This window comes from Enoplosus armatus, chromosome 14, assembly GCF_043641665.1.
Source record: "Enoplosus armatus isolate fEnoArm2 chromosome 14, fEnoArm2.hap1, whole genome shotgun sequence".
NCBI classification, from domain to species: domain Eukaryota; kingdom Metazoa; phylum Chordata; class Actinopteri; order Centrarchiformes; family Enoplosidae; genus Enoplosus; species Enoplosus armatus.
Window position 1 is genome coordinate 599,916 of NC_092193.1, and position 10,841 is coordinate 610,756.

General features: G+C 45.4%; 1 protein-coding gene across 1 annotated transcript; it reads right to left on the minus strand.

Moving 5' to 3' along the window:
• Nucleotides 1-619: 619 nt before the first annotated feature.
• mfn1a (mitofusin 1a) lies at nt 620-9,686 on the minus strand. Its single transcript, XM_070918660.1, has 17 exons — nt 9,572-9,686; nt 8,644-8,779; nt 6,759-6,921; nt 6,484-6,608; nt 6,055-6,163; nt 5,835-5,942; nt 5,255-5,408; nt 4,497-4,564; nt 4,278-4,399; nt 4,059-4,185; nt 3,759-3,863; nt 2,995-3,097; nt 2,688-2,908; nt 2,506-2,607; nt 1,505-1,701; nt 1,270-1,404; nt 620-686 (listed from the first exon to the last, which is right to left on the minus strand). The coding sequence occupies exons 1-17, from the start codon at nt 9,684-9,686 to the stop codon at nt 620-622; spliced, it is 2,157 nt and encodes a 718-aa protein (XP_070774761.1).
• Nucleotides 9,687-10,841: the final 1,155 nt, after the last annotated feature.

Sequence of the window (10,841 nt, forward strand, 5' to 3'; positions counted from 1 at the left end):
CCATGTTTTATTGATCCACAGCCCATTAATAAAATACTGAAGGTTTAAACAGTCATCATGACGGACTCCTCATCAAAACAGCTGCTGAGCTCAACACATCCATCGTCATGAAAACTGCATCTGCTGATGAAACCTGTGTGATACAGTTGAAAGCACCAGAACAAGCCAGTAAGTTGATGTTGAGTTGGGAAAGTTTTGTCAAAGTCAAGAATAGAGTTGACGGTAAAACCTGAGTTTTAAAAGTGTTTTAATAATAAAAGAAAAGATTAAACAGTAAACTTACAGGAGTTTCTGAGGAGCTGCAGCTGATCTGAGGTCTGTTTATATTTCACAATAGGACCATGAGTGTGAAAACGTGATGCTGTTTTATTTACATCAGCAACATCTGGAGAGTCAGCTGCTGCACACAGGGAGCTGGTGTTACTAAGACTGAACTGATCACTGAGCGATTATTAGCGACAGCAGTAACAGACAGGTTTCATCATCTTCACTGTGAGGAACTTTAAACTGAGCTGAGAACTGCAGTATTACTGATGTTTCCTGTATTTATTGGCCTGAAGCTGCTGAACAGAGACAGCAGGGGGCGCTGCTCACCAACAAACTACATGTGACTTCTTCTTCAGTTTCCCTGCAGATACTGAACAGAAAAGGCCTCCAGCTGAGTCTCCAGCTCTGTGGCTCTGTTCCTGAAATACAAGGAAAACTTTATTTCAACAGATTCATCTTGAAAACATTCTTCACTAATAAACTCAGGAAGTAGCTTTAAGTTAGAGGATCATGGTGAAAAATTACTCAAACAGTAGTAGAGTATGTTTTGTAGTACTTGTAGTACTACTTGAATACTTCCTTATGTTCTACTTTATACCATAAAACTGTACCTGTCCTCCACTACAGTCATTTAACAGCGTCAGTCACTTTACAGATTATATTTGTGATTCTGTCAGAGTGGAATAACCACCTGAACAGCCCCCAGCTCCCCCCTACAGCTCCTGTGTGACTTATGATGGCGGCGAGGAAATGCTTTCCGATGACAATAAATCAGTAACACGACGAAACTCATAAATCTTCTGTAAATCTGTTTCAGATCATCTGAGAGAGCATCTACAGACACGGCTCCAGGACTTGTTTAGCCTAGCTTAGCACAGAGACTCGAAGCAGGGGGAAAGCTTAGCTTCATCAAAAGACACCCCCCCGACCCCCCTCAGGGAGCATGTGACCTCTGACCTGAATGAACCTGACAACCCCCCCCCCCCCCCCCCCCAAACAGACCTGAAGGCCTTGGATCTCCTCTGGATGTTCTCCAGTCTCTGGATCCTGAAGCTCAGCTGTCGGATGTTTCCCTCCAGCTCAGCTTCACTCAGATCGACTCTCTGAGTCAGACGGCTGAACGTGGACGACAGCTCCCTCAAACACAAACACAACAGGTGAGTTTCAGACTCCCATCAGGTGTTCACTCAGTCCCTGTGTGTGTATGAGTGTGTGTGTGTAGGGGGGGGGGTCTTACTTGTACACCTGCTGGCTGCAGGCGGAGCTGCTGACGGGGACGACGGCTCTCAGGCGGTGGGCGACGTGCTCAACAAACTGCTGCTTCAGAGCGCGCTCTCTGCTGGCGTTGGTCCAGGTGAGCTTCTCGTACAGGTAGAGGAGACCGTACAGAGAGAGAGAGAGCGCGATGAGACGCCAGCCCACCGAACGCCACACCTGTAGCACACAAACACACCTGAGACACACAAACACACCTGCAGCACACCTGAGACACACAAACACACCTGAGACACACAAACACACCTGAGACACACAAACACACACACCTGCAGCACACCTGAGACACACAAACACACCTGCAGCACACCTGAGACACACAAACACACCTGAGACACACAAACACACCTGCAGCACACCTGAGACACACAAACACACCTGAGACACACCTGAGACACACCTGAGACACACAAACACACCTGCAGCACACAAACACACAAACACACCTGAGACACACAAACACACCTGCAGCACACAAACACACAAACACACCTGAGACACACAAACACACCTGCAGCACACCTGAGACACACAAACACACTTGAGACACACAAACACACCTGCAGCACACCTGAGACACACAAACACACCTGAGACACACCTGAGACACACCTGAGACACACAAACACACCTGCAGCACACAAACACACAAACACACCTGAGACACACAAACACACCTGAGACACACCTGAGACACACCTGAGACACACAAACACACCTGCAGCACACAAACACACAAACACACCTGAGACACACAAACACACCTGCAGCACACCTGAGACACACAAACACACCTGAGACACACAAAAACACCTGAGACACACCTGAGACACACAAACACACACATATATATATATATATATATATATATACATATAGTTTCCTTGCAGACAGATTAGATCGACATTATACAAACAATGAGCAGATGGATCAATAATGACCCTGTTAGCCTGCAGGACGTACCACTCCACCGATCACCAGCACTGTCATGGACGCCCGGGAGGTGACGGAGACCAGACCTGTCGCTATGGAAACCACCATCTCATCCTTGAAGGTGGAGCTTTCCTGCAGAGAGAAATAATAGTGATGTCTTTTCATAGTCTGACTATTTTCAACAATCAGTTTGTGGGACATTAAACACAGACCTGCAGTCGCGGGTCCGAGGCGCTCAGCGCTCGCTTGGCGTTGGCGGCTCCGATGAAGCGCGTGACGAGGGCGGTCCAGCCCAGAGAAAACTGGAACTGAATGTTTTCACGGAAATCTGCACAGAGGGTGGCAAGGCCGAGGTCATAGGTCAACTCGAAGGATGAGGAGGGAGCGGAGAGCTGCTCCTGGACAGACAGAGACAGCAGAGGACGGACGCTGTCTGAGGACAGAGGAGACAAACGGCTGTCACATCGCCTGTTTGTGACTGATGATGAAACCGCGTGTGGACAAAGTGAAACATCGTACCGATCATGTGTCTCTGGGCGTCTCTGATGTCTCTGAGGACGCTGACGGAGCAGCGATGGGACAGACAGCCGACCATCCTCTCGTCCACATGCTGCAGCAGCTTCTGAAGAGGACAAACAACAAGACGTCACAGTCTGAAGCTCATCTCCTTCGGTTCTTCAGAGGAGTCAGAGGTTATATCAGTCTAACACTGTGACGAAGCTGGTTATTTTTCTGTGTGCACTAAGATGAATAAAAATCACATTATATGACACAATGTCAGTTGTCAATCAAAATAAAGACTAAATCATATTTTCCCTGAGTAGTGTCTGCAGGTCCCTCCTCTCAGGCAGTGGACAAGTAACAAGCTCCACCAATCAGAGGGTTAGGAAGCCCGTCTGAGAGGCAAAGCCCAGGGCAAAACAGATTCTCTAATCAAACACACACTGTAAACTGGACTGGAAGTAAAGCAGCTTAATGTGTCATGAGTTCCTCTAAAGCAACATTTGGATTAAGTCTGTGTGTGTGTGTGTGTTTTATATATAGTCAGGTGTGTTCAGGTACAGTGAGGTTACAGAGAGACAGAAGATTTCTCTAAATGTTGGACCTTCAGACGTCAGTTTCATCTGAGTAAATCAGACAGATTTAGACTTTTATAGCAGTTTCCCACTGCCTCCAATCTTTGTGCTAAGCTAGGCTAAACATGTGGCCTGAAAAATAAATGTTGAACCTTGTACTTAGCAGAGTACTTGTATCAGTGACAGTAGTTTTACTGCAGTACTCACAGTTTTGTAGAGCTCCAGAGTTTCTTGTGTCGGGTTGAAATCTGCTCTGAACTCGTCCACCAGAACAGGAAGTGACCGGATCTGATCGGACAGCGCCGCCGCCACCTGACGACGAGCAACATGAAGCTGCTTACTGTACGTCCACACAACGTTTCTGTATTATCATGGCGAACGGCGACCGATCTGTGTTTTACAGTGTACAGGTGTCGGTGGACAAACTGTGCAGAGACTATCTCATATCTCATCCACACATTGTAAAAGCTAAATGTCAGCTGATGCGTGTCAACCTGAATTCTTCACCTTGGCAGCGACGTCATCAGTCAGAGTCTTGATCCTCTCTCTGACGCTGTCGGTCAGACGGTTAATCTGTCCTCGAACAAAGTCCAGCCGGTCCCTCTGGTCCTCACGCTCCTCCAGGCAGCAGATCCTATCAAAGGTCAAAGGTCAAAGTCAAAATGACTTCTTGGACATGAGTTGCTCCTTTTGTTAAACAGGAAGTGAGTTAGTTTGTTTCCTGACTTCCTGTCAGCGGAGGTGATGTTGATGGCGTCCATCACAGCTTTGATGGCCTGGGTGATCTGCCACGCTCTCACTGTGTGCTGCTCAAACTTAGTCTTCACCGCAGACTGAGAGATGAACTCCTGCAGGGTCAAAGGTCACCAGGGGTCAGTTTAAATATCTTTGATCAGTGTTTTTATATATATATACACACACACACACACACACGTATTTTTGTACCTCAAACGTCCTCTCAAACATCTGGAACTCTCTCAGTCTCTCGTGGAAACCTTCAGCCAGAGCGCCACCTGCAGGAAGACACAGGTGTGAGTCTGCAGGAGCTTCAGTACAGACAGAACAGACGCCAGCTGAACCACAGCGGACCTCCCATCAGACTTTAACAACATGTCACTCTGGTGTGTGAGGCTTTCATCATCTATTGTGACTGTAAAACTGTTGAGTCAGCCTTCAGGCTGCAACTAACGACTCGTCTCTTATTGATCCATCTGACATCTGAATCACTCACCAGCAAGAGATTCAGTTTACTGAAACATAAACCACAACATCTGACACACCGGAGGAATGTATCGGTGCGTTCAGGGATCATCCAGACGAACAACATGCAAACACACACATGGTGAGAACGACACGGAGCATCACAAGAAGTTATCAGTGATACTTTAACAGCTCGACTGTGTTTTCCTTTATCACACAAGACAATGAAAATCTATTTTAGTGCATGGACTTCACTTTATCTGTTATTTTAATTAACCTTCTTCTGGTTCACATATTGCTATAAAACTCATGGATACTCAGGGCTATATCCAAAATATTATTATTAATAATAATAATAATAATAATAATAATAATTATTATTATTATTCAGTGCACTTTGGGACGTCTGTGTTGAACCTGATGTCAGATACAAACATCAGTTGTCTGTGTGATGAAGGGAGGCTCCTCCTCCTGCTGTCCCTCACCTGTCTCACCTGTCTCACCTGTCTCAGGCATGCCCTGCGCTCGCTGCATCCTGGAGCTCAGAACCTCTCTGGCCGAGACGAAGAAGATCCTCCCCGGAGCCTCGTCCAGGCCGACCACCTTCAGCTCCTCGGCCAGGAAACTCACGCAGCGGTCCAGGTGCTGCTTCCTCACCTGGACAGCAGGGGGAGGACACAGAGGGTACATCCCAACTCCCTGAACTGCATCCATGTTTCCCTCACTTAGGTCTCCTCCTCACATCTCGGACCCTCTGAAGACGTGAGGAGACCAGGAAACGTGTTTCTAGAGGAATGAGGCGTCGTCTGTTTCATATCAGACCAAATGTTTCAGTCTCGTGTGTCTCTCTCCGGGTCAGAACATGGAGCAGATTCAAAAACAGAAATAAAACATTTCCAGTGAAGGAAGAAAGCTGTTTATGGTTATTTTGTGTTGCTGTGGTAACAAAGTCAGCTTTAAAAGGTTACTCTCATGTTTGTCTTTTTTTAGCGGCTTCAAAATAAAAGCCTCCCAAAGCAGGTAGGTTGGTCACACACACACACACACACACACACACACACACACACACACACACACGCTGACCTCCTCGATGTATTCAGGTTCGCTCACTGAAGCGTCCCATCTGTTGTGGAGGATGAAGATATTCGGTTTGGAGATTCTCTCGCTGACTTTGTGGAAGAAAAGTTTCTCCTGCAGACATCACACACACACACACACACACACACACACAGCTACACTGAGTCATCATGATTTACTGTCTATCACATCTTATCAGTACGACATTTTTGAGTGTTTCTCTCACTGTGTTCATGAGCGTCGACTCGGCGTTTCCCACCAGAACGAAGACGTCGGCGTCCAGACAGAACTTATCGATCCAGCTGTCCAACTCCAGAGTGACATCAGTGCCGGGGCTGGGTCAGGGGTCAGAGGTCAGAGGTCAGAGGTCAGATTTGAGGATTCATTATTCAGTCTGCCTGCTGGATGAGCTCCAGCTCTGACATTATTTGTATTCTCAGCTGCAGGACTCGACTGTGTGCAGATCCACCTGCTCCAAAACAAACGATCCTCTTCATCATGTTCATGATATTTAATTAAAATGCAGCTCTGATCAGCAGGCGACTTTCATGACCTTTTAAAAACTAAGGCGAGTGTCGGTCTCTTCAGGTTGATGTGAATAGAAACGAACTGAAGAAGCGAATCAATAAATCCTGATGGATCAGCACTGTGTTACCTGTCCATCAGCACCAGGTCGTCTCTCAGCAGAGCACAACGGCTTTTAGGCCAGAAGACTTTAACCAGACTGCCAGAGTCCAGAGTCGGGTCCATGTGGAGAGCATGAGCCAGCTGGTTCACCGTCTGAGGAGGAGGAAGGATATTACAGAGCTGATTCAAACACAGAATGATCACAGACAGAAACAGTCTGACATTTAAACCCTCAGATCAGTTTCATCTGACTCTGAGCTCTCCAACACGTGCGACTGTTCTTTTAAAGTCTGCCAGTCGCACCGTGACGCTCCTCCTCTCATTGGTCGCCTCGGTGGTGAGGTAAGCCTCGTCCCCGTCGGTTCCCTCGACTCTCAGGAAGCAGTTGGTGGTGTGACCGATGCCGCTGGGTAACACTCGGTCTCTCAGCATGGCGTTGATCACGGTGCTCTTCCCGTTACTGGTCCTGAGTCAGAGACAGCAGAGGGACGAAGTCACACACATATATATGTATGTATAACTGTTGTTGAGGAAGATCATGTGACTGAAAGCTCCTGAATAGACCCTGTGGTGAGATTAGAGATGCTCTTGTAGTAACAGTGATAGTGTCCTTTCACCTGTCACCTTGATGTATTTTATAGTTTCAAACACATTGGACTTTTTATTGTTTTATTAGGGGGATTGTGAACCATGTTCAAACCAAGTCCTTGAACTGGTGCTGGTCCCGAACTCTTAAAGGGAAACCAGCTGTTTCACTGGAGACTTCTCTGAAAGCTCCTGTGGAGATTTCTTATAAACAGACTTTCTGTTCGCTGAGTGAACCTCTGAGCTCCAACAAACGTGTCAAAAGATGTTTGTCTATCTTTTAAATCCAGCATTGTTCACGTCCGTCTGAGAGTCACAGGCAGCACACGTTCACAGCATCAACAGAAAGACTCCACATTAAGACTGATGTCTCACTGTGTAAACAAGGTGGAGCTCAGTTTAAAATCTTTAACAATTCACAGATTGTTTTAAATGATCATGTTTTGTTTGTAAAATCTGCAGCTGTTAAATACAAGAAGTGAAGTACAATTACAAGTACAAGTACAAGTACCAGTAGCTCCAGAAAAAGCTGCTGAGAGGACCTTGAGTTGGGATTATTTAGTTTCCATTATTTTAAACTATTTACACACAAAGACTGAACTTGAAGTTGAATTAGAAACTTTATTCAAATGTTGAGCTTGACACTGTCTCAGCTGTGTGTTGCTATGGAATTCTAAAGTTAATAAACAAAATAAAATCAGGCCTGAATTATTAAAAACTTGTTAATTAGTTTCATTAACATTGATATCAACATTTCCACCTCCTGATGAGTTGTTACATCATCAGTTTGACCGTTAATACTGAACGTGTCTGAACCAGGAAGCTGCAGCAGTTTGTGAATCAGAGATAAGTTTATCTGATTCAACAGAACACCCTCCAGTTAGCAGACCTCAGGTCAGTTGTTCTCAGTATTTCTACTGTCCTGTACGACGACGTGCAGGTTTTTTTCTTGTTTTATTCTGCAGTTGAGAGTCGATCAACAGAAAGTGAACCCTTCTCCGTTTCAGCTTCTCTAATGTGAACATTTGATGCTTTCTGTCATCTATGATCATGAACTGAACGTCTGTGGGCATTAAGAAGCTGCTTTGTGCTCTGTATAAATTATAACAAACGTGTTTCACTTTCTTTCATTTTAAAGGCAAAACAATTCATCCAGTGATCGAGGAAACGACAGAATATTCCACATTGACAATTACTGTTAGTTGAAGCAGCTGTATTTTCTGTAGATTGTATCTTCCTACGATATATTGTTTCAGTGTCGTCTCTGTATATAAGTCCACCACATAAACACACACTTACAATAAGATAAACAGTCTGAAGGTCTGCAGTCCTGCTGCTGATAAGAACTTCCCTGAACGTCGGTGTGATTACTGGATTAGTGATTTACGAACATTGATCATGACAGAAACATATGACTTTGACTGGTTCCCATCTCTCCCACATACAATCACCAGTTCTCACGTGACCTCTTCCTGTGCTGATGTGACGCGACGATGACCGAGCATCCAGTGAGTAAGATCATGATGTGGGGTTGAAAGCTCCAGAAAAGGTCTGCTTCATTAATGCGTTTCACATCAGCAGGAAGCGTCTCGGTGTTCTGTACCTGCCGAAGAAGGCCACCTTCATGTGTCTCCTGAGCAGAACCTCTCTGATGGTCGACAGTTTGGTGGCACAGCTCTGCATCTCCAGACTCTGCTCCTCCACAGCCACCTGACCCAGGTCATCGCCCCGCCACGCCTCTGACATCACACCACAAACAAACAAACAAACAAACAAACATCAACACCTGACAGTCACAATATTTCTACAACCAACATTAGAAAAGGGTTTCTGTTGTGTGTTGGAGACAGTGACAGCGTCTTACTGCTGTGGGTCAACATGAGGGTCGGGACCCCACAATGGGTCCCAACATGATTAAACCTTTTTCACACACATAGGGACTCGCAGACTGGAGGAGGACAGAAGCAGTCAGATAAATAAACTACAAAGATGGGAGCTGCTCTGAACGCTGGAGAACGCTCATGTTACGATTATTGTCACGACAATTACCAAACTTTATTACTATTAGAGCAGAAATATAGTTTATTAAACTTTTACATTCTGTACATCCATTCATGTCATCGTACATGTTTTACCTGATGACCTCTTTACCTCTTACAGGCCACGAGCACCACCCGCCCATCTGAACACCACCTCTGCATCACTGAAGCTGTCTCTCTCTCTGAACACTACACCCATAAACTAGCTGATGTTGGCAGAGCCAGTCACGGCTCTGTTGTTAGAGTCTCCACCTCTGTTTGACCTGGAGGAGGAAGCTCCCCTGTGTTCATTCAAATCAAACTGCTAATGAAGACGAGGGCGCCGTGTTGTGTTCAGGGTGTGCTCTGAAAATCAGTGTAAAACCAGTACACCAGCACTTCTCTGGTCCGTTCACCAGTTAAACACCAGCAGACACAAGATCACACAAGCAGCTACAGCCTGTGAGTGTGTGTGTGTGTGTGTGTGTGTGTGTGTGTGTGTGTGTGTCTGACCGTCCACAAAGGCGGAGCCGTCCTTCACAAAGTCCAGCAGCTGATCAAAGATGGAGGTGATTGAACGCTTCGCCACGACGAAATGTCGCAGAGGAGACGGATCCACGGCGTCCATGTCACTGACACACAATTATACAGGGTTACACACATGAACACACACACACACACACACACTCACACACACACTGTTGGTCTACAGATGAACACACACACACACACACACACACAGAGCAGAGGTGTGTGTTTACCGTGTTCAGAGGTCAGTTTTCGGGGTTCGTCCCCAGCGAGTCGCCGTCAGCTCCCATCATCCCTCTGTTCAACACATCAGACTCACAACCACTGACCTGATCCTCAGCACGCAAAGCTCAGCTTACACTGCGCGTGTGTGTGTGTGTGTGTGTGTGTGTGTGTGTGTGTGTGTGTGTGTTCATCTGTAGACCAACAGTGTGTGTGTGTGTGTGTGTGTGTGTGTGTGTAGACAGATCCTCTTAGCAGGACTTAAAGCTGCTTCACCTGCAGCTTCGACAACCTGCTCACTCTCACAGGTGTGTGTGTGTGTGTGTGTGTGTCTTTCACATTAATATTTGAATAGACTACAACTGAGCACACACTTGATGCACTAACTCTATCACTCGATCAATAGACAGATGAGGTCTTCAAACAGATACAAACTGTTTGTGTTCAATCACTTCAAACATGAACTGCTTCATATTTTCATGACCACATCTGTGAGGACATTATTTGGGCTAATTTGCATTTTAATGTTAAAATAAATGTTAAAAATCAAACAAATGACATAATATAACAGTAATAATGAGGAAAAAAAACAGGTGTATTGATTATTGATTAAAGATCAAACTTATAAAGATGTGTATGTTATGACATGAATAAGCAGCTCATGTCATTACATGCATGTGTTTATGAACACATTTTGAAAACATTAATAACATAAATTGTAAGAAGTTGAGTTTTGGGAAAGAAGCCGATTTAATACTGAAGAAAAAAATGTGAATGTATAGATCATCAGATTCATTAATCAGCATTAATGAATTAATGAACAATTAGTGTTGTTGATAATTATTCTTATTATTTGTTCATGTGTGTGTGATGATCACATGTTGGTTCATCTTCTACAGCAATTCATATAATAAACAGCTGCTGCTGCTTTATGTGTCCCCACATGAACAAAGCAGAGAGACAGGAGAGAGAGAGAGACAGGAGAGAGAGAGACAGGGAGAGAGACAGGAGAGAGAGAGACAGAGAGAGAGAG

Coding starts and splice junctions, on each gene's coding strand:
- mfn1a (XM_070918660.1), bottom strand. CDS start 9,686: ATGGACGCCGTGGATCCGTCTCCTCTGCGACATTTCGTCGTGGCGAAG. Junction 6,922..8,643: donor AAGGTGGCCTTCTTCGGCAG/GTACAGAACACC, acceptor TCTCTGACTCAG/GACCAGTAACGGGAAGAGCA. Junction 5,409..5,834: donor AACCTGAATACATCGAGGAG/GTCAGCGTGTGT, acceptor CCTGCTGTCCAG/GTGAGGAAGCAGCACCTGGA.